Source organism: Rhinoraja longicauda, chromosome 5 (assembly GCF_053455715.1).
Source record: "Rhinoraja longicauda isolate Sanriku21f chromosome 5, sRhiLon1.1, whole genome shotgun sequence".
Classification (NCBI taxonomy): Eukaryota; Metazoa; Chordata; class Chondrichthyes; order Rajiformes; family Arhynchobatidae; genus Rhinoraja; species Rhinoraja longicauda.
Genome location: NC_135957.1, coordinates 16193655 through 16218723, shown reverse-complemented (window position 1 = coordinate 16218723; position 25069 = coordinate 16193655). Strand labels below are relative to the sequence as shown.

Below are 25069 nucleotides of genomic sequence, written 5' to 3'. Positions count from 1 at the left end.
CTAGTTTAGAAACTGTGAGGGAAAAAACTGCAGATGCTGGTTTAAATCAAAGGTAGACACAAAATGCTGGAGTAACTCAGCAGGACAGGCAGCATCTCTGGAGAGAAGGAATGGGTGACGTTTCGGGTCGAGACCTTTCTTCAGACTGAAGAAATTGTGGGTCCTGTTCCAATTTTTCCAGTTGAAATACTCAACTGCTTTAACCTCACTCAACACGTCAATTTTCCCACCCATAACCGTGGACACATTCTGAACCTTGTCTGCTCCACTGGACTAAATCTACATCACCTCTCTGGCTCCGACCCCACCCTCTCTGATCACTTAGCCATCACCATGTCTGTCAACATTCCCACCCCAGCTCCAAAGCAAAAACTCAAAATCAACTTCCGCAAGCTGAACTCTGTTTCACCTACCTCGCTCTCATCCTCCCTCTCTGAAATAATGTCTGCCTCTCCCTTCGTTGACCTCCACAGTCCCTCTGACTTCACTGACTACTACAACCGCACTCTCTCCTCCTGCCTCGACCAGCTTGCACCTATAAAAACCAAAACAGTTTCCTTCACCCACTCTGCTCCCTGGTTTACCCCTGAACTCCGCGTGATGAAAACTCATGCCCGCCAACTTGAAAGACTCCGCAACAAAACAGGTCTCACAATTCACTCCCAAGCCTACAAAGACCACATACAGCACTATAAAGATGCCCTCTCCCGTGCCCACTCCACCTACTACTCTCAAATAATTCACTCTGGCTCCGGAAACCCAAAAACACTCTTCTCTACAATAAACAAACTCCTCAGCCCCCTGGACACCATCTCCCAATCATTCACAGTTGACAAATGCACCACTTTCCTTTCATTCTTCCAAAGCAAAATAGACAACATCTACAGCACCTTAACCACCAACGCTCCTGCTCCCCCTCAAACCACCTGCCCCCCCTTATCCTGTCAGCCCCTGCCTCAGTTCTCCCCAATCTCCACCACCGACCTCTCTGACCTCTTCACAGGAATAAAAACTGCCACCTGCTCTCTGGACCCCATCCCCTCCAGCTTTGTCAAGGCCTGCCTTCCTGCTCTCTCTCCACTTATCACTGCAACAATAAACTCCTCCCTGTCCACTGGCATCGTCCCGCCATCCCTCAAAATCGCTGCTGTCACCCCCATTCTGAAAAAACCTGGTCTAAACCCTGACACCCCAAACAACTTCAGACCAATCTCCAACCTACCCTTTCTGTCCAAAGTTTTGGAACGTGCTGTAGCTTCCCAACTCAAATACCACCTCTCTACCAATAACCTGTATGAAACTTTCCAATCCGGATTCCGCTCAAACCACTGTACTGAAACTGCGCTCCTCAAAATCACAAACGACATTCTCCTCTCCTCCGACGCTGGCAACCTCAACATCCTCATCCTACTTGACATCAGCGCCGCCTTTGACACCATAAATCACTCCATTCTCCTCACCCGACTTGAAACCTCCCTTAACATCACCGGCACAGCCCTATCCTGGTTCAAATCTTACCTCTCTGACAGACACCAGTTCATTTCCATTAACAACTGTAAATCCCCCACCGCTCCCCTCCCCCAAGGTGTCCCCCAAGGCTCAGTCCTTGGCCCCCTCCTCTTCATCCTCTACCTGTTCCCCCTTGGTCAATTAATCCGCCGTCATGGTCCCAACTTCCACTGCTTCGCCGATGATATCCAGCTCCTCATCTCCACCAAGTCAATCTCCCCCACCACACACTCTACACTGACAAACTGCATCACTGAAATAAAATCTTGGCTTCAATCAAACTTCCTCAAACTCAATTGCAACAAATCTGAAATCATCATCATTGGTCCAAAAACGCTCACCAAATCCACCCAAAACTTCATCCTCAACATTGATGGTCTCCCAGTATCCACCTCACCTCACATCCGGAATCTTGGAATCATCCTTGATCAAACCCTCTCCTTCGACAAACACATCAAACACATCACAAAGACAGCCTTCTTCCACCTCAAAAACATTGCCCGTCTCCGTCCATCCCTCTCCTCCACAGCTGCAGAAACCCTCATCCACGCCTTCATCACCTCCCGTCTGGACTACTGCAACAGCCTCTCCTCTATGGCGCACCCTCAAAAATCATCAATAAACTTCAATACATTCAAAACTCCGCTGCCCGTCTACTCACACACACCTCGATCCGTGACCATATCACCCCCGTCCTTTATAAACTCCACTGGCTCCCCATCCCCCAGAGAATCCAGTACAAAATCCTCCTCATAACCTACAAAGCCCTCCATAACCTGGCCCCATCCTACCTGACCGACCTCCTCCACAGGCACACTCCCACCTGCACCCTCCGCTCTGCCGCTGCCAATCTCCTATCCCCCCACATCCGGACCAAACTCAGATCCTGGGGGGACAGGGCTTTCTCCATCGCTGCTCCCACCCTATGGAACTCACTACCCCAAACCGTTAGAGACTCCTCCACACTCACCACATTCAAAACATCGCTGAAGTCTCACCTGTTCAGTACTGCCTTCAACCACTGAAGGTCACCTCACCTTCTGTCTCCTTACTCTGTTCATTTATTTATTTACTTATTTATCTATTTATTCATTTCCCTATGTTCTCAAAATCTCTGTAAAGCGTCTTTGAGTATATGAAAAGCGCTATATAAATAAAATGCATTATTATTATTATTAATTTCTCTATTAACCTGTTTGCAAATGTCAGATAACCTGGCCTAATAGGAAAAGGAAGAATGATAATTTAGTGGCATAACAATCTGATCATCCAAGTTGTCTTAATCTAATCTGACCCTCAGCAATTTCTGGTAAATGCCGGACTTTCCATGTAAGATAACAATGGGATTTACAACAATCCAATGAGGAACAATATATCCATTTTGATGGTCAAAAGCAGTTCTCCATTCTTTTAGTCTATAGCAGGGTGGCTAAGCTTTTTAATCATGATGACTAATGTTTGTAAAGCTGTTCTAAAATAATGGAATGGTCAAAATCCTTAATAATGAAAAGGGAAGGACCTTACAGACAGTTGACGACTTATTGTTATCCATGTCCCTGTGATTCTAAGGAAAGCAAATAAATAATTGGAGATGTAACAACATTATGCCTACCACACAGCAATACAAACAGATGTGCAGTTAATTTTTTTAAATTGATGTTCACCTTCGATCTGGAAGGAAGTACATTTTTACATAAGGATTCCTGGGCCGACCATCCCCTCGAGAAGGAAGCTCCATGGCTTGTAACACATTAACTATCAGCTGGTGGCCTACTTTATCATACCAGAGTTTCACCTGTGAAAAGAATATATTTTATGGTCTATGCATCAGCATTCAAAAGATCTTACACGACAAAATGTCAAATTTTCAGTACATGCTGTTCTAATAACAGATATACAGGCATTATGTTGCTATTCTTTAGAATTTTATTCTGTGCACATTAGGCATGTTGACCTAGTAGACGTTGAACGTCTTCAATGTAGACGTTGAACGTCTGTCTCATGCAAAGATGTTGGGCAAGTGGGGCATCCTTTGGGTTTACTTCTGTAATCACTCTATTTTTCATTTGTATCTGGCCAAGACGATGAAAACATTTGCAGGATCTGAACCATTCAACATCATCAAACAAAACATGGAAAATCAACGTGCAGTAACAACTTCCCAACTATTATGTTGTGTATCTATTGATTCTGTAACCCTGTTAGGTCATTTATTTGCTTTTCAATCAACAAATTGTTTTCTTGGTGATACCTTTTCTTCAACCTTTTCCCTTCTTGCTCTTCATTCCATGATAAAACTCAGCTGTGTATAAGATTAGCCTTTTCTTTGATACTTAAATTATACCGAATTATCCAAATAATGGTTAATTTCAATGCACTGAGGAAGTTCAATTTTGCATTAAACTTGTACGTGGATGAGTAGCCACCCACAATTATTTCCAATGGCTCTGACAAAGGTCGCCCATATAAGCTTCCCTAGGATTTTACTACCATGCTCATCACTTGTTTTGGATAAGTGTATCAATAAATAACTTAACACGTTGATAGATGGAATTAACATATATTAACAAAATACTGAAACAAAAAGAAAATGACCAATCACTAGACAGATTTTTCTTATATGTTTGGACATTAAGTGCAAACAAAAATCTGAATTTAAAAAAACTACAAGTCCCTAATGGCGGCCAGTTGAATGTTCCGCCCTAGTGATTGCATCCTGACGCTGAAGCCTTGATCAATTGTCAAGACTGTTAACTCATTTAGATAATATATTTATATGAATGAATAAGATAAAGGTTTTTTGCAACATGTATGGTTAGTTTTGTGTGTTATTGGTTTACTCACTGAGAGTTGTCCAGGTAAGACCTGAGGGGCATCTTTCAAAGCTCCCGGGCTGGTTGGAGAAATGACTGAAATACAGGGTCGTTCCATCTTCTGCGACTCAAAGGAACTCGAACCTGAAAGCATTTAATCATAGTACTTCTATTTATGTAGATGCTTGACATACATTAAGTGTTAAAATACCAATGCAGAGACAATGTATAATATTCGGAGTTATGAAGCACAGAAACGGGCCCTGCGCCCCACTGAATCCCTGCTGACCATCAAATATTCATTTACCATAATACTCTGGGTCCCGACCCCTTCATTTCATGTTCCACAGGTCCAAGATACATTGGATCCGTGCTCCTTTACCTCACAATACACATTGTACCTACTTTAGCTACTCAGGACTACCCCCCTCACCTCTGACATTCGGGGTCTCCATCCCCTCACCTCGACCTACTTCCTCACCCCTGGACACACGGGGTCTCTATCCCTCACCCCTGGACACATGGGGTCTCTATCCCTCACCCCTGGACACACGGGGTCTCTGTCCCTCACCCCTGGACACACGGGGTCTCTATCCCTCACCCCTGGACACACGGGGTCTCTATCCCTCACCCCTGGACACACGGGGTCTCTGTCCCTCACCCCTGGACACAGGGGGTCTACCCTCACCCCTGGACACACAGGGTCTCTACCCCTCACCCCTGGACACACGGGGTATCAACGCCTCACCCCTGGACACACGGGGTCTCTATCCCTCACCCCTGGACACACGGGGTCTCTACCCCTCACCCCTGGACACACGGGGTCTCAACGCCTCACCCCTGGACACACGGGGTCTCTATCCCTCACCCCTGGACACAGGGGGTCTCCCCTTCCCTGGACACATGGGGTCTCAACGCCTCACCCCTGGACACACGGGGTCTCTATCCCTCACCCCTGGACACAGGGGGGTCTACCCTTCCCTGGACACACGGGGTCTCTACCCCTCACCCCTGGACACATGGGGTCTCTATCCCTCACCCCTGGACACATGGGGTCTCTACTCCCTCACCAAAGACACAGGGGGCTAAAGAAATTTGCAAAAATTAAGGATGTAACTAAAGCGCTAGATAAAGGAGATCCAGCAGATGCTGTGGATTTGGAATTCTGAAAGAGATGCAATAACGTTACTGTAAAGTGCATACTGGTTTACGGTTGGATAAAAGAGTGGCTAGCTAACAGAAAACAGTGAGTAGGATGCCATAGGTATTGTGGGAATTGAAACTCGGACTCATTGTAAAAGTTCTCTGCTGAGCTAAATTAAACATGCCTGGCGAGTAGGGAAAAGTTTCTGCTCGCTGTACAAAGCTGCAGAGTCATCAGTCTGAATGTTTTGTACAGCTTGTACGAGGCCTTGTGTTACAGGGGAAAAAAGGTTAGAATGCTGAATCGCACAGAACAGTACACGACTCACTGCAGCTAAGTCATAAATAAGTATGGTACAAGAGGGTTGCTTGCTTAAGGGTGTCTGATCAGTCTGCAGCGACTTGTTCTCCTTGTTAACAAGTTTCTGAATAAAAAAGTTAACTGTCATTCAAGTCTTGGTAAATTATTCCGGCAGGATCCTTGCTGGGGATTTAAACTACTTATAATCTATGTCAATGATTTGGATGAAAGGAGCAAGTGTAATGTAGCCAGATTTGCCGATGAAACAAAGAGTTAGAAGGTTTTGAGAAGGACAGAAAGACCTGAGAATGGTATATAGATAGGGCAAGTACATGAAAATAAGGTTGACGGTGGAGTGTCATGTGGGGAAATGTGAGATTATCCACATGAAAGAAAAATGAAAAGGTAAATTATTATTTAAACAGAGCAAGATCATTAAACATTGCAGTACAAAGGGATCTCACACACAATGTTGGCATACAAGTAAGAGCAAGCATTTAGGACTACAATTGCAATGTTGTCCTTTATTGCATGTGATAGGGAATTGCAATTTAAGGAAGTTTTGATTCAACTTTACAGGGCGCTTGTGAGAAGGCATCTGGAATATTACAAATGGTTTTTGTCTCCAAATTTGAGGAAGAATGTGCTTACCTTGCCTGGAGTGCAGCAAAAGTTCACTAGATTCGTGGAATAAAGGGATCAATGTATAAAAAAGATTGGGCCCATACCTACTGGCATTTAGAAGAATAAAGTAATCTTATCAAAATATTTAAGATTCTTTGGGGGAATGAGAGGGTGGATCAGTAAATGTTTCCTCGATTGAGATACCTAGAACTAGGTATATGGTTTCAGAGAAGGGGACTGCTTACAGTATTTCAGATATGGGTGAAAAATAATTTACTCTTCTCGAAGACTGTGAAACTTTAGAATTCTCTGCACCAGCGAGCTGTGAGGTGGAGTCACTAGATACATTCAAGGTGGAGATTGGTAGATACTTGAACTACATGTAGGTAGAGTGGTATGGGGAACTCAACAGGATAGCGGGGTTGAAGCCAAAATTGGATAAACTTTGATTTTATTGAACAGAGAAGCAGGGCCAAGATCCAAATGGCTTAATCCTGCTCTTGAGGCTAGGTTTAATGGGCAGCACGGATAATGACTCCCTTTAATTCAGAATAATACAATGAATAGTGCAGAAAATCAGTTCCAAAAGCCAAATCCCCCTCTTTTTTGTAAATACTTACTAGACTCCAAAGGGGGATGGGAACTCTCCGGAATTCTAGGTATGTCACTGTAGACAGAAATGGAACAATTTGTATTGTGATACTTTTGGCAAAAATAGCCATCACATTCAATCGCTGAATAATTAATGTTAACACAATTGATCACAAACAAGTTTATTCTATTTTTAAATATATATTTTCTAAAATATTGCATTAGGACTTAGAAAATGAAAAGGATTTCAATGCAATCACAGTTCAGACTTTCCCAAGGCCAAGTATCTATCCAATATTTGCATGATTGAGAGAAACTTCAGTAAACATCACCAGAAAATATTTAGTTCAATGCGGCTGCTTATAACATTTTTATGACATCCAAACTGAACGAAATTCCTGTTAAAAGTTAGAAAATGAGATTCAGCATGGGGAAGACAGTATTTGATATTCTTGCCTTTTAGTGGTTGGACTACCAAGTACAATTGTTAGGATGTCATCTTATAACTGTACCAGATGTTGGTGAGATAACACTTGGACTATTGTAATCAGTATCAGCCATTAAGCTGAAGAAGATGCAGAAAAGATACCCAAAGGTGTTACCAGAACTGGAGGGCTTGAATTATGAGCAGAGACTGGAAAGGTCGGGGTTTTTTTTACACAAGGGCATAGGAAGCCGAAACATCACCATATAGAGGTATATAAAATCATGAGGGACATGAATAAGGTGAATGGTTACAGCCCTTTTCCCATTTTTAGGAAGTGCAAAACTGGTGGGCATGGATTTAAGATGAGAGCGGAAGATTTAAAGAGGATCCGAGGGGCAACTTTCTCCCAGAGGATGGTGAGTAGGGAGAACAACCTGTTGAGCCAGACACAATTACAATGACATTTGTAATTTTGACATTTGAAAGAGGTTGCAAAAGGTACATGGACGGTAAAGGTTTAGAGGGATGTGGGTCAAACGCAGGTAAATGGGACTAGCTTAGATGGGCTTCTTGGTTGGCACCGACAAGTTGGGCTGAAGGGCCTGCTTAGAAACATAGAAACTTAGAAAATTGGTGCAGGAGGAGGCCATTCGGCCCATCGAGCCATTCATTGTGATCATGGCTGATCATCCACAATCAGTAACCTGTGCCCAACCTCTCCCCATATCCCTTGATTCCACTAGCCCCAGAGCTCTCTCTAACTCTCTCTTAATTTCATCCAGTGATTTGGCCTCCAATGCCCTCTGTGGCAGAGAATTCCACAAATTCACAACTCTCTGGGTGAAAAAGTTCCTTCTCACCTCAGTTTTAAATGGCCTCCCCTTTATTCTAAGACTGCGGCCCCTGGTTCTGGACTCCCCCAACATTGACACCCAGGTCTTGCTGCACTTCCCCCTTACCTAACCTGACACCATTGAGATAATAATCTGCCTCCAAATACTTACTAGACTCCAAAGGGGGATGGGAACTCTCCCAAAGGGGATAACCTCACATTTATCTACAATATACTGCATCTGCCACTAATCTGCCCACTCACTCAACCTGTCCAGGTTACCCAGCAACCTCCTAACATCCTCTTCGCAGTTCACAGTGCCACCCAGCTTTGTGTCATCTGCAAACTTGCTAGTGTTACTTCTAATTCCTTAGTCCAAATCATTAATATATATGGTAAACAGTTGCGGCCCCAACACCGAGCCTTGCGGCACTCCACTCGCCACTGCCTGCCATTCTGAAAAGGACCCGTTTACTCCCACTCTTTGCACCCTGTCTGCCAACCAATTCTCTATCCATGTCAATACCCTAACCCCAATACCATGTGCTCTAATTTTGCACACCAATCTCCCATGTGGGACCTTATCAAAGGCTTTCTGAAAGTCTAGATACACAACATCCACTGGCTCCCCTTCATCCATTTTACTTGTCACATCCTCAAAAAATTCCAGAAGATTAGTCAAGCATGATTTTCCTTTCATAAATGTTTCTATGCTGTATGACTCTATTACTCCAAATGCTGCCTGACCCGCTGAGTGTTTCCAATATTTAAGGTTCCTTGTATCTATGATTTATTTTTGCTTTTTCATGGTATTTGTTAAAATATGACTCTCAGTTAAATTTAGTCCTTACATAAGATTTATATACATATTATATCACAATCCCACTATAAGGCCAGTCTGCAATTGTGATGCGTGACAACAAGCTGCAAGCGGTGTAGGCTTAAGATAGAAAGGTTTAGGAGAAGATTTGGCTAGGCTCAGAATGTAGAAAGCCTGTTTAAACTAGTTTTCTACATCAAATAAGATGATTTATGGAAAAGCGTTATGTGTACACAAGGATAACAGAATTTTCTTTTTTGCTAGTGGGTTTTGAAAAAAAAAAGTAGGAGGATTATGCTTTGGTTACATAAGGCATTAGTGAGAGCACATCTGGAGTACTATGTATAGTATTGGACTCCTTACTTAGAAGGGATGTTAATGCATTGGAAGCAGTTTATGAGACCACAACCTGGAAAGGACAGGTTGTGATACGAACAAAGATTGATCAGCCTTAGCTGGCATCTGCAAACATACAGAAGAATGAGAGGGGATGTGACTGAAACATGTAAGGTTCTGTGGGGACTTATTCAGATGATGTTTTCTCTTGTGAAAAAATCTAGAATTAGGGGGGGATCACTATTTAAAAGTAAGGGGTTGCCGTTTCCGACAGAGATAACGTGTTATTTTCTCTCCGAGCCTTTGGAACGCTCTTCTTCACACGACAGTGGAGGCAGAGTCTTCCAATATTTCTAAGGGAGAGGAAGAGAGATACATGTTAAATATAGGGTGGCGGGGATGTTGAAGGTGACTATCTTGGGAATGTGAAATTGAGGTTACAATCAGGTCAGCCATGATCTAAAATGGTAGAGCAGGCTTGTGAAGCTGAGAAGCTGTTCCTAATTCATGTATTGTATTTACATAATTTTGTTTGTGAATGTTAAGCATCACAATTCATATTCAGCATCATTTTTCAAAGCATTTCTTAAAACATTTTAAATATGTTTAGAGAAATGCAATTGGGGATACATGCAAGATCATAGGATATAAAATTAAATTGTTCATTGCCTGTACTTTGGTGTATGTATTTCAAAAGTCCAGTGACCTCGGGTTTAAACCTGACCTCTGATGCTGTGCGTATGCAGTTTGCATGTTCTCCCCGTGATCTCAGGTGTAACCCCTAGATTCTCCACTTTGCTCCCTTATCCCCAAGACGTTGGCATTGTCTGGTTAATCAGCTGCTGTAAATTGCTATAGGCCGGTGACAGAAACTGAGGGGCACTGATGGGATTGTAGGCAGAATAGTTTATAGGAAAAATTAGTGGGGAATGGGATTAATGGACTGTTCCGCGCACCAGTATTGACTTGATGGGTCAAAGTTGGCTCTTTCGATGTCCTAAGGAAATATGGAAATACGTGCACACACATGCATCATGTGAAGCATTCAGACGCAGTGTGGTTGCACCTGCTGACATTTTGGCTGCAGCCCAGTGGAAGCAGAAGGTGTTGGCAGATTGTGGTAATGTCTGATGCTGATTTCTAACAAACATAGCCAAAGCTGAGCTCAATAATGCAACATAAATGTGGTGCCTTAGAAGTTGGGACAGGGGAATTAAAAATGGCAGTATCATTACACAAATATTTTGTAGCTGCATTGACATTTAAAGAAACTGAAAGCAAACCATGGGACAAAAGAGAAGCTTAAAACAAATAATGTCACAATAGAAAATGTAACTGGAATAGCTACTTAATAACATATGATGAGATAGAACAAACGGACACTGATATTGGCCCATTGAGTGAATGCATTTTCTTTATCAGGTTAAGTAAGGATGGACTTGTATTGGTTAAGTCCCCTGGACATGTAGTCTTGCATCCACAGACTCTAAAATAAGTTGGCTGCAGAGATACAGAGTACAATGGCCATGATCTTCCAGAGGCCCCCTGATTTTAGGCACTCACTATGATTTTATGAATGGGGGAATATTTTTCAAAATTATTTTTCACATTCTCTCCGGATGTAATGAGCCGGGTGGTTAAAGTAGATATCAGACCAGAGTAGGAACAGGAGTAGTCCAGTCACATTTCTGTAGGTATTGAAGGTAAAATTAAAGCACAGATAGAGGATTGATTAACAGACAGAAAAATCAACTGTTCATTTTCAGGTTTGGAAGCTGTAACAAGTGGGTACCACGGGGATCAGTGTTGGGGCCACAAACTATTTATAATCCATATTAATAACTCAGATGAGGAACTAAGTGTCATGATCCGTTTATTTAGAAACAAAAATGATAAAAATATTGTTAAAATAAATAAGTTGGAAGGACACAAATACACATAAATTTGTTTGCATTCTCTATTGGTACATAGAACTATTGTGAAAAAGACACAAGTGCTGGAGTAACTCAATGGATCAGGCAGCATCTTTGGAGTACATAGATTGGTAATGTTTTGGGACCCTTCCTCAGACTGATTGTGGTGGGAGTGGGAATGGGGAACAAAGCTGGGAGAGAGATGGGGGCAGGACAAACCCAGCAAGAGGTGGATGCAGGTGAGGAGGGTTTTTGATAGGTAGATGGTTGGGCAAAGGCCAAAAATCAAAAGACAAAAATATTAGGTGCGAATTATGAAGCCAGAGAAAAGAATATAGGTGGAAGGGGACAGAGGGAGGTGAAACGGGAGAAATGGGTGTAAATCCAGGTGGGTTACAAGGAGGGGGAGGACACGCACACCTATCCCTATACCTCCTCCCTCACATCCATCCAGGGATCCAGTAGTCCTTCCAAGTGAGACAGAGGTTCATATGCACCTCCCCTAACCTCATTTACTGTATTCGGAGTTCTTGATGTGGCCTCCTTTACACTAGCAAGACCAAACGTAGACTAGGCGACCATTTTGCCGAACACTTTCGTATGGTCCGCCAAGGCCTGCTAGATCTCCAGGTTGCTAATTATTTTAACACCACTTCCCTTTCCCATACGGACCTTTCTGACCTGGAACTGCTCCATGGCCAGAGTGACGCCACAAGCACACTGCAGGAACAGCATCTCATATTCTGCTTGGGTAGTTTACAAACTAATGGTATGAACATTGAATTCTCCAATTTCAGGTAACTAACCTACTAACAACCCCGTCTCCTACTCCTTCCCGCCATCTTCTCTGTGCCCCACCTGGATTTGCACTAATTTCTCCCCTTCCCCCAATCCTTGTCCTCGTCCACCTACATTCCTTCCTCTGGCTTCATAATTCTTACCTCTTCAATCCTTATCTCACACTTTTTGTCTCTTCATCTCTCGCCTTTGTCCAAACAACTATCCAGATAAATTGTGCAGAATTGCCTGACAGGCATTTCAATGCTTTTCTGCAATCCTTCCCAATGTTTGCATTGGATAAAAATAAATATCTTGCTGCACATTGTCCAGGTAAAATCCATACTGGACCATGAGGCCGATGCGGCTCTCATCGACTTTATTTCCCGACACAAAACTTAAATGTTATCTAACACATTCCTTCACAAGCAACACTAAAGACAAAATTAAAACCTTACCCTATTGGCCTTGAAACAACTATTTCAACCTGAAGTTCTGATTTAGATTCCAAAATGATATTGTAAACCTCTTCATTTGTAGCTCCTGGTAATGGTTTCCCATTCCATTCAAGGACCTCGTCACCTCGGAAACAAAAGTTTTACAATTATCACACCACTTCAAAATTACAACATCCATTTTTTCCAAAGTAAATATGGATTCTCGCAATTTGCACCTTTCAGAAAATACCACTTGATTTAGGAAACTGAAATAAATACATTTTAGAACAGATATTGAACAGCTTGCAAGTATTGTGACCTTTGATGGATTGATTGAGATACAGCATGGAATCAGGCCCTTCAGCCCACCGAGATCAACCATTGACAATAGACAATAGGTGCAGGAGTAGGCCATTCAGCCCTTCGAGCCAGCACCGCCATTCAATGCGATCATGGCTGATCACTCTCAATCAGTACCCCGTTCCTGCCTTCTCCCCATACCCCCTCACCCCGCTATCCTTAAGAGCTCTATCCAGCTCTCTCTTGAAAGCAGCCAACGAACTGGCCTCCACTGCCTTCTGAGGCAGAGAATTCCACACCTTCACCACTCTCTGACTGAAAAAGTTCTTCCTCATCTCCGTTCTAAATGGATCACCCATTCACACTAGTTCTATGTTATGCCAGTTTCACATTCACTCCCCACACATTTAGAGCCATTTACAGAAACCAATTAGCCTGAAAATCCGCACATCTTTGCGATGTGGGGGGAAAATGTGGAGGCAGTCAGAAAGAGAACGCGCATAGTCCACACATACAGCACCCGAGGTCAGTTTTGAACCTGGGTCTCTGACACTGTGAGGCAGCAGGTCTACAAGCTGCACCACTGTACTCTAAAACAACACCCGTCTACAGCAAGCTCGGCGCAATTTTATTTATTTTACTTTGAAGTTTCATTTAGCATTTCCATCCCGTGTGGATGCACAGGAAGGTACTGAAAGGGGATAAAAGGTGGGCTGAAGGGCCTGTTTCTGTGCTGTATGACTCTATGACTGTACTTTTATTCTTTACGTTGTTCGATTATTGTACTTTAATTTTTTTGTACAAACTTCAGACAGTACTGGAATTTTGCACCGTTCAATTTTGCATTCTTTGTGGTATTGTTGTATTTATTATTACTGTACGAATACTGTTTACTCCATGAGTAAGAATTTCATTTTACCATGGTACATGTGACAATAACTCATCTGAATTTGAATCTGATGTATTTTTTTAAATTTGACAAAACTCTAATAGCTTTCAATGATAAGATGGCAGCTGTGCGGTTTTCCTAACTTCAGGGCTTTTAGATTTTTATAAACACATGGTCTGTGGTTCTTGGCCTCTCAGGTTCACACACAGCTGGTTTCCCCCAAAGTCACTTTACTGTCCAGCTCCTGATATACAAGATATGGCTGGTACCACTACTGCTGCCCCAGAATATTGTTAATAAACTCACGTTTACACTTGAGCCTCCAGTTCTATCTAAACCATGGTTGCCTCTTGGAGTAAGATTTCACGTGTTAAAGAGCTGGACCTGCATTCTCTCATCACACTAAACTGTGCCTCTTTACTTTATTTGAGAATGCACCAATATTATACCTACTTGTTAAGTCCCTCAGATGCTGCAATTCACAACTGCCTTCTCTGACATTTGATTACAGGGGCTGAACTTTGAACTCCAAAATATTTTGCAAAACGAGACTGAATTGTGCTTTTAACTTTACAGCAAATTCTAACAAATGGATTGTTCAACACCCTGTGCGGCACCTTTCAGTTTGCTTGTGTCACAGAGATGTTAGAGCCACCTTACTTCCATTTCTGATCACAGCATTTTGTCCTTTGAATTTGTTGCTTGAAGCTTCTTATGTTATTAGACGTGCAATATGTGCAAATATTCATGCCTCTCGGGGTTTATCCTACTTCCCAAATTTTCCAATGCATCCCTTTTATGGCATCCTTGCCATCTCGTTTTGAGCTTCCTTTTTACATTTGTGAATATTATTTTAATTCTAAGGAATGGTTATCTTTTTGCCAATTTGCCAAGAGATTCCTTTTTTTTTACACAGCCTTGGACTTCCACAGACACCATTCCCATCACGTGCAGCATTTGTGGGGTTCTGATCTGATCTCGAGTTGAATATCACTGTTACTCATTCACTCACTTCGACACATGACATCAGCACTTTTATTACGGCATTGAGACTTTAACAAAACAGCAAGTTGGATACAAAAATGTTAATGGAAATAGGACATGACTGCACGTGAGAAGATGCAAAGGAGATTTACTGAGATGTTGCCAGGATTGTTGCAGAGAGTTGTGAATCTGTGGAATTCTCTGCAACAGAAGGCAGTGGAGGCCAATTCACTGAATGTTTTCAAGAGAGAGTTAGATTTAGCTCTTAGGGCTAATGGAATCAAGGGGTATGAGGAGACAGCAGGAACAGGGCACTGATTCTAGATGATCAGCCATGAACATATTGAATGGCTGTGCTGACTCGAAGAGCCAAATGGCCTACTCCTGCACCTATTTTCTATGTTTCTACGTTTCTATTTCAGTAATAATTATAGGCTAGCTATATTTTCCTTGGAGTAGAGGAGTCTGAAGGAGGGAACAAAATTCGGAGTGGCATAGTAAGATGAGAAATGTATCCCTTTCTCAGAGGTATCTAAAACTAAAGGGTATAGATGTATGGTAAGGACCAAGAATTGTAGAGAGGATCTGAGGAAGAACATGTTCACCCAGAGGGTGGTAGGAATCTGCAATGCACTGCTTGAGGAAGATACTTTCACAACATTTAAGTAGAATCTAGATGAGGATTTCAAATGTCAACATACAGAAGGCGACACATCAAGTGTTGATACATGAGATTTGTAAAGATATGAATTTGATGTTTGGCGAGTTCATAGTGGACCGAAGGGCCCATTTCTGTGTATGTCTCCAATCATGGATTTCTAACCATGTGGCACTTAACATCAGAGTAATCTTTAACCCTGCGATAATAGTTTCCTTGTTAGCTAACATTAATATACCAGATTATCTGACATTTACTTACCAGCTCTCAAGTGGCCCACAACATCAGCTAAGCTGCCTTTTTTCACTTTAGTGACGAAAGCCCCAAGTCTTCCAGTTTCTGTTAACTTTCCTCCAACCACCTAAATGGTAAAATTGACAAATGAATTCTCACTGAAAGCTGATTATTATCTAAATGTGATGAAAGAGAAACCTCACCTATTTGCAGGAACATTGCCCATTAATCACATAAATGCTGTAGGATCATGGACTTTGTAAACTATATCAACGTCATGCTCAGGTCAGTGCTCCTAATGACATTAACAATCATAAGAGGTCTCCCTGTGGATTAATTTATTTGTATGCCATCTGATGCAGTTGTAAATGGGATACCCTGGTTTGATTTTGTGCCAAGTTAAATTGGGAAGAAGAAAAAAAAGGTAATTTTTCAGGTAGCAATATCGCCATTTTATGAAATTAATGCAAAATGTCTTCCGCATAAAAACCAGCATTCTGTTCTGGAAGAAATCTCTTGCCACATTGAATAACGTGAAATAACTTGACAATTCAGATCCACCTCCGATGAAATATGGTACATTTTGTACGGTTTTAATATCATCCGTTAGTGGAAATTATCTAGTAAGTCAACTTAACAAATACTAAATCATCCCTGTATGTTTTACCAATCCAATTGAATTGAATTATCCACTAACTGTTCATCTATTTTGTGTCTTGTGTGTCTTCATTTTACTGCTCCGCTGCGAAATCTCTTCAGGATGTGCCACGTTCTTTACAAATGCTTTTTAGGTTCAAACAAAAGATATGGCCCTGAAACTCAGTTGGCAACAAGGCCCTCTCCTGTCGATCATCTAGTGATGAGAAGCAGTTAGTGAGCAAGACGACTCCTTGTTTCACAAGGGATCAGCAGCAAACAGTTTAATATACCTCGCACACATCTGGAGGAATATATCTTTCCTAAAAGGTTCAGAGATCATGACACAGAATTGATTTTTTTAAATGAATGAATTGCACGCATGGAATTGAAAAGGACTCACTTTTAACCCAAGTAATGCCCCAGATTCTTTAGGCATACTTGTTCTCTTGTTCAAAATTATACGTCCTATGAGCCGATCTCCTTCTTTGGATGGTTGCCACGTAACAGGATGCTGCCGATTATATAACATTAATTATATTACACAAGCAAATTAGAAACCATAGAATTAAAATCTATTTCTTATAATTACTCCCAGTTTTATGATTAACTGTATACAGAAATTCCAACCTTTGCTACGGATTAGTTTATAACAAGGGATACTTGCAATGAACTTATTACAGTATACAAGACCATGAGGGGCCCTGGATAGTGATCACTCACAGTCTTTTCTCAGCGTGGAGGATTCTAAAACTAGTGAGCATAGGCTCAAGATGAGAGAGGAGAGATTTAACAGGAACCTCCGGATCAACTTTACATTCAGGGGGTTGTTCAAAACTGGAACAACCTGTCAGAGGATGTGTCTTCATTTTACTGCTACCTGTAATTGTACCCCCTAGAGGGTCAAATAAGGGCTAATGGAACCAGACCAGAATGCCAATATGATCTGCATGGACAAGTTGGGCTGAAGGACCTGTCTCTATGCTTTGCAGCTCCTTAACTCTATGACTTGCTTGTGGTTCTCAAAATTTCCCTGGAAAGGACATAGAGCATCCAGCCAGAGCAATCTGGGCAGTTTGGAGTCAGATACTCTCAGGGTATGACCATATATTCAGCCACAGAATGATCTACAGGTGTACACCCACTGGAATTTTGAATAATGAGGTAACTTCACAGAAAAGTATCAGAATCTGAGTGGAATTGATTGCAGAGATAATGCGGAGTTTGGAAAGCACAAAAATTGTAGTTGCAAGTTGCTGATGTGAAATTAAAATACAGAATGGTTGCACAAAAGATTCCAGCATCTGCATTCTTGTGTGTCTTCATTTTACTGCTCCGCTGCGAAATCTCTTCAGGATGTGCCTACTTTGGGCAGGTTCTCCTCCTCTTGCCAACGAGGGTTCTGGGGGACCCACTCGTCCTCTGTTATTTCTGCAGCTCTCCTAAATGCTTATAAATGCTGCTATCATGTCTGCTTCTATATTCCTTCCTCTGGCTTCACAATTCACACCTCTTCTCATCTCGCACTTTTTCTCTTTTCATCTCTGGCCTTTGTCCAACCATCTGTCTTCAACAATCCCTTTCACCAGTATCCACCCATCACTTGTCAGGCTTTGTCCAGCCCCCACCTCTCTTCCGGCTATCCCCCACCCCACCCACCACAATCAGTCTGAAGAAGGGTCCTGACTTAAAACCATGTGTTACAGGGATACTGTCTGACCCAGCATTTGGAGTTCCATGCATCTTCATTTGACATCTCCACCCTGGAAAAAGACTAATTGCCCCATCTATGCCTCTCATTTTTTATAGACTCTTTCAGGGGAAGGTAATCATATTTTTATGTATCCTAAGGAGTAATTCGACTGAAAGCTAGAATTTTAAACTTATCAATGTAGGTATGAGATTGACTGGGATAACATACATAAATATTTGATTTAAAGGCTCTGAGGCCTGATTTGATTACATTTGATTAAAAGGCTCTACTACAGGCACTTCAAGTCACTGGAAAAATAGCACAAAAACACTATCTCTGAAGTATCCTCCAAATTCATTGGAAGGATAAGTGAACTAACATCTCCCAGGCCAACAACCCAAACACTGAGGCAATAATTTGTATGTCTGAACAAGATTCTGGACACAGCTTTTTTTGTTAAACTTTTCATAAAGTACCACACAAACATTGGTTCACAATGAGTAGGGAAAATATACCAGGAATATAGCACTGGTTCAAGGACAGAAACAGAGACACAAGCACCTGTGGATGCTGGAATTTTGAACAAAACATAAAGTGTTGGAGTACTCAGCAGGTCAGGCAACATCTGTGGGGGAAATGGACAGATCATGTTTCCATTCACAGACAGAGGTTAATGAGAGGGACAGATCTCAGTGTTTAGATCTTGTTTCCTTTCACTGTTTTTCTGCCTGAGGGATAATGGCCTTCTTTCAAATGCGTGTGCTCTTCTTCATGAAGTGATGCCACTTGGTTTGATCCTGGGCTAATTTCTCATGCCTCTATCACCTTTGCTTTCAGAATGTTCCCTACAGAATTATTTCCAGCCTCTTTGAGTTCTTACTTGTTAACAAGTTAGAATAGTGCTGTTGTTTAGCTTGGCACCTATAGGCATGTACACACAATGCTCTGTCCTCACAGCTGATGTTGGACTTCGGTGAGATGCCTTTCACTTTCTATTAAGATGTATCCATAGGTAGCACTGGTTTTATAGGTTCATCTTGGAACATGTTCCACCTGTTTTAACATCCACATGTTACACCTAAGGGAAGACTTGGGATTATCACAACCTTTTATTTGAGTAGTTTTGTGGGAAACAAGACAATTCGTTATACCTTATCAATGAAAGTGATATTACAGGGTCTTGGTATTAAACGACAGTCATTTTATCAAGTATTCTTTAAATAATATTAATTATATTGGGAATGTGAACCTCAAAAACACAGTGTTATGAAGAGTAAAAATCTGATGTGAACTTACCGAGCTGATCGGCGAGGTCTCACTGCCATGCCACGTAACGGGATCCAACCAATAGTAATCTAGATCACCTGGCGAGGTGAAAGAGCACAATTATAAATCATAATAGCTTCTGACAAATTATTAATGCTGTTTGGGTAAGATGGTGGATCATAACCATAATTCTAAATAACTTTTATTTTTACCTAATATTTCTTCTTACCTAAAATTCCATTCTTTATAACCATCCCATTCCCAATCTGACCTACACTTTTCCTATACAAGTACCTGTCCAAATGCCTTTTAAACATAGTAATTGTATGGCCCTATCTCCTCCTCTGGCAGCTCTTTCCAAATGACCACTACCCTGCGTGATAAATGTACCCCTTGAATCTCCTTAAGTTTTTCCATTCTCACCTTGAACCTGTGGCCTCTAGTTCTAGACTCCCCTGTCCTTGAAAAAAAAGTCAAACTATCTATCCTATCTATGCCCCTTGTAATTATAGAATCCCCAGAAGGGTCGACTTTTAGCCCTCCTATGTTGCAGTGGGATTAATCAAAGTCCTGGTTGGTCTGAAGGGTCCTGACTACAAATGCCATCTGCCCATTTCTCTCCATAGAAACTCTGCACCGCTGAGTTTCTCCAGATTTTATTTTTTGTAGTCGATCCAATCGCTCATTATTATTATAGCTCTCCATTCCAACCGATCTCTGGTGAATCTCTACTGCACTCTGCCATTGCTACCACATCCTTTCTGTTGTGTAGCAACCAGAAATGTACACAATATTCAAAGAGCAGTGTAGCCAATGTTTTGTATAGTTGCAATATGATGTTCCAACTAATATACACAATGCCTTGGCCTGTGTAGGCAAGTACACAAAATGCCTTTTTCCATTACCTTCATCACCTGTGTCACTACTTTCAGGGAGCTATGGATTTGAACCCGGAGATCTCTTTGTACATCAGCAGTCCTAAGATCCCTGCCAATTACGTTTTATGTCCTACTAGCATTTGACCTCCCAAAGAGTATTACCTCACTTTTGCCTGGATTAAAGTCCACCTGCCACTGCCCTGCCAACTTTCCAGTTGATCTATTGTCCCACTGCATCCTTAGATAACCTTCATCATTATCCATGACCTCACTCAGTTTTGTGTCATCTGCAAACTTATGATTCATACCTCCTACATTCTCAGTTTTTCTTCAATTTGCACATTGCCTGATCTGTAAGGAATTTAAAGTATTCTCATCTTTATTGAAAATTGCACAACTGCTGTGTTTTGTTTCTTCCATTTCCAGCATTATTTATTCTATCTCTAACCTTTCTTCATCGTCTCTGCAGACAGATCAGCAGTGATTAATGTCTTTACTGCCCTGTTTCAGTTCACACTGAAACTGTTTCAGTTCAGTTTACATTACAGTCTCTCTTTGTTTGCACCCTATCATATATATTCCCTATTGTTTCCGCCCTTCTTGCTTTCTTTTTTTCCCAATTGAAATTGATAACACTGTTCCTTTTTCCACAGATGCCGCCTGACATGTCAGATATTTCAAGTGTTTTCTGTTTTCATTTCAAGCAATTTGTTTTTTTCAGATTTCCAGCTGCTGGAGTGTATTACTTTAAAAAAAATGCTATTGCATTATTGCATGTTAACAGAATCATTATGAGCTCGTGGTTCGCTCCTTTCATGTCACTGGATATGGTCCAGGTGATTTATTACTCCACCACCCTCACATAAGAATTGGTCATGGAAGTGTCCTGAGCTAATTCTGCTACCACCATCATCTATTATACAAGTGATGGCTCCCACTGATTGTCGCCGGAAGCTTGCGCCCTTTTCAAGACGGACGATGTGATGTAACATTTGAAACATGGATGATGGACACGAAAGAAGACATAGGAATTGGTGCATATTCATGATGAGCAGACAATCAAAGGAGGAAGTCCCCCTAGAAATAAGCACACAAGTATCAGAAGAAGAGAACACTGATCCCCATGAAGGTTGAGAAGATTTCATGCCTCGTTCATTTTTCTTCCCTCTCCAGTGTGCACTATAGTCGAGCACAATACCATTATTTAAGTATATAAATAATAATGACACAGTGGCGCTGCTAGTTGGGCCGTTGCCTCACAGCTTCAGCTATTCGTGTTCATGTTTCATCTGAATAAATTCATTTTAAATATAGACAAAACTCTGATGGTTTTATGGGGATTTTACTCTGGAGCAAAAAGCAAACTGCTGGAGGAAATCAGTGGATTGGGTAGCATCTGTTGAGGCAAAGAAATAGTTGATGTTTTAGAGTATCATATGCAGTTCTCAATGCTTCAATACAGGAAGGGTGTGGAGATTTTGGAAAAGGTGCAGAGGTGGTTTACCAGAATTATGCCTGGGTTAGAGGGTATTAGTTACAGGGAGAGGTTGGACACACTTGCATTGTTTTCTCTGAAGTGACTGAAGCTGAGGGAAGGCATATAAATTATGTGAGGCATACAGTGCCCTCCATAATGTTTGGGACAGACCCATCGTTTATTTATTTGCCTCTGTACTCCACAATTTGAGATATGTAATAGAAATAAATTACATGTGGTTAAAGTGCACATTGTCAGATTTTATTAAAGGCCATTTTTATACATTTTGGTTTCACCATGTAGAAATTACAGCTGTGTTTATATATAGTCCCCCCATTTCAGGGCACCATAATGTTTGGGACACATGGCTTCACAGGTGCTTGTAATTGCTCAGGTGTATTTAATTGTCTCCTTAATGCAGGAATAAGAGAGCTCTCAGCACCTAGTCTTTCCTCCAGTCTTTCCATCACCTTTGGAAACTTTTATTGCTGTTTATCAACATGAGGACCAAAGTTGTGCCGATGAAAGTCAAAGAAGCCATTATGAGACTGAGAAGCAAGAATAAAACTGTTAGAAACATCAGCCATACCTTAGGCTTACCAAAATCAACTGTTTGGAACATTATTAAGAAGAAAGAGAGCACTGGTGAGCTTACTCAGAAAGAGAAAACTGAAGGGGACTAGCCCCCAAAACAAGCATAAGCTAAACAGGCCTGGCAGAGCACCATCAGAGAAGACACCCAGCAACTGGTGATGTCCATGAATCGCAGACTTCAAGCAGTCATGCAAGCAAAGGATATGCAACTAAATACTAAACATGACTACTTTCATTTACATGCCATTGCTGTGTCCCAAACATTATGGTGCCCTGAAATGGGGGGGGCTATGTATAAACATTGCTGTAATTTCTACATGGTGAAACCAAAATGTATAAAAATGGCCTTTATTAAAATCTGACAATGTGCACTTTAACCACATGTGATTTTTTCTATTACAAATCTCAAATTGTGGAGTACAGAGGCAAATAAATAAATGATGGGTCTTTATCCCAAATATTATGGAGGGCAATGTAGACAGGCTAGACAGTCAGAACCCTTTTACCAGGATGGAAATATGGAACATCGGAGGGCATTGCTTTAAGGTGAGAGGGGCAAAGTTAGAAGGAGATACGCGGGGCAATTTGTTTCTATACAAGGAGGATGGTGAGTGACTGGAATGCACTGGTGGTGGAGGTAGATACGATAGTGGCATTTAAGAGGCTTTTGGATAGGCACATGGATATTCTGGGAATGGAGGAAGTGAGGATGTAACTAGGAAAATTGATTTGAGGATGTAACTAGGAAAATTGACAGGGGAGAGCCGGTGGATGTGGTGTACCTCGACTTTCAGAAAGCCTTCGACAAGGTCCCACATAGGAGATTAATGGGCAAAATTAGAACACATGGTATTGGGGGTAGGGTACTGACATGGATAGAAAATTGGTTGACAGACAGAAAGCAAAGAGTGGGGATAAATGGGTCCCTTTCAGAATGGCAGGCAGTGACTAGTGGGGACGTACAACGAGATCTTGGTGTCCTAGTGCATCAGTCATTGAAAGGAAGCATGCAGGTACAGCAGGCAGTGAAGAAAGCCAATGGAATGTTGGCCTTCATAACAAGAGGAGTTGAGTATAGGAGCAAAGAGGTTCTTCTGCAGTTGTATAGGGCCCTAGTGAGACCGCACCTGGAGTACTGTGTGCAGTTTTGGTCTCCAAATTTGAGGAAGGATATTCTTGCTATTGAGGGGGTGCAGCGTAGGTTTACTAGGTTAATTCCCGGAATGGCGGGACTGTCGTATGTTGAAAGAATGGAGCGGCTAGGCTTGTATACACTGAAATTTAGAAGAATGAGAGGGGATCTTATCGAAACATATAAGATTATTAAGGGGTTGGACACGTTAGAGGCAGGAAACATGTTTCCAATGTTGGGGGAGTCCAGAACCAGTGGTAAATCTGTGGAATTCACTGCCTCAGAAGGCAGTGGAGGCCAAGTCTCTGAATGCATTCAAGAGAGAGCTAGATAGAGCTCTTAAGGATAGCGGAGTCAGGGGGTATGGGGAAAAGGCAGGAACGAGGTACTGATTGAGAATGATCACCCATGATCACATTGAATGGTGGTGCTGGCTCGAAGGGCCAAATGGCCTACTCCTGCACCTATTGTCTATTGTCTATTGAATATGGGATATGTGCAGGGAGATAAGACTTGGTCTTGGCATAATTTTCGGAGCAGACTGTTCTATGGAATATCAGGGCAGGTTGAACTGCCTCTGTCAGCATGATGATGCTTCAGTAAACTAATTCCAATCCAGGTGTTCTTTTCCAATACAATTTAAAAAGCTTTGATTGAAGTTGTTTCATAATTCTTTCAGAGACCCGAATGAGAGAAATTTACTCTGATCGTAGAATAAAGCTGGAATATGTGGTATAGTATCACATTAGCCTGATATGCAAAAAAGCCTTGGTTTTAAATCAGGGAAAGAAATTTGGTGATAAAGCAGACTGTGATATCATGAGAGGTAGTCATAGAGGGGAGATACATTTCCTCCCAGTGGATGCAACAAGGACTACAAACCATCATGGCTGCCAGAAAAAGACTACAAAACCCATAGTCAGCAGGGCTGCCTGCCCTGCTGACACTGATTGCTGCTGACACTGATTACTGCTGATTGCTGCTGACTGATTACTGCTGATTGCTGCTGACACTGATTGCTGCCCAGCTGAACCAGGTGAGCTGATTGCCTGTGAGAGAGCTAAAAGGGAAGGGAAGCAGTATATTTAAAGAGAGAGACAACGACTGGAGCAGAGAGGGACAACGACTGGAGCAGAGAGGGACAACGACTGGAGCAGAGAGGGACAACGACTGGAGCAGAGAGGGACAACGACTGGAGCAGAGAGGGACAACGACTGGAGCAGAGAGGGACAACGACTGGAGCAGAGAGGGACAACGACTGGAGCAGAGAGGGACAACGACTGGAGCAGAGAGGGACAACGACAACGACAACGACTGGAGCAGAGAGGGACAACGACAACGACTGGAGCAGAGAGGGACGACGACAACGACTGGAGCAGAGAGGGAGAGAAGCCGTGTTTGAGTTATATTTTTGTAAGAAGGCAGCAAGCTACAGTTTTGATTTAACTACCTGTTTTGGTTTTGTGTACCTGTCTGCAAACAATTAAGTTTACCTGTTTTTGGAAAAGACTAAATATATGGAATTTAAGTTTGAAAACAAGAACTTTTTATTCAGACTTTTTCGGATTTCAATGGTATGTCTTTGCACTAAATGTTGTAAAGCATGCAAACAAAAGCTTTTCACGGTACTTCGGTAAACATGACAATAATAAACTAAATTAAGCTAAAAAATAGGTTATTATGCTGTGACTTAAATGTAGCAGATGTGAGATTGGTTTTTTTCTGAACATGTACCCCGAAAAAGAAACTGGTCCATATGCAGTCCCCAACCATACCCTCAGAATCTTTGCGAAACAGCTGGCAGG

The 25069-nt window shown here is 41.9% G+C and overlaps 1 protein-coding gene across 13 annotated transcripts in view; it reads right to left on the bottom strand.

Annotated features, from left to right (window-relative positions):
- Positions 1 to 25069, bottom strand: part of LOC144593435 (regulating synaptic membrane exocytosis protein 1-like) — a 338785-nt gene that overhangs the window by 119058 nt on the left and 194658 nt on the right. For all 13 annotated transcript variants that reach the window (XM_078398979.1, XM_078398984.1, XM_078398980.1 and 10 more), the window contains 7 exons: positions 19214 to 19281; positions 16628 to 16738; positions 15616 to 15715; positions 12545 to 12668; positions 7011 to 7057; positions 4354 to 4466; positions 3174 to 3304 (listed from right to left, as the gene is read on the bottom strand). In XM_078398979.1, coding sequence (XP_078255105.1) covers positions 3174 to 3304; positions 4354 to 4466; positions 7011 to 7057; positions 12545 to 12668; positions 15616 to 15715; positions 16628 to 16738; positions 19214 to 19281 — 694 coding nt within the window. The remainder of the gene's footprint in view (positions 1 to 3173; positions 3305 to 4353; positions 4467 to 7010; positions 7058 to 12544; positions 12669 to 15615; positions 15716 to 16627; positions 16739 to 19213; positions 19282 to 25069) is intronic.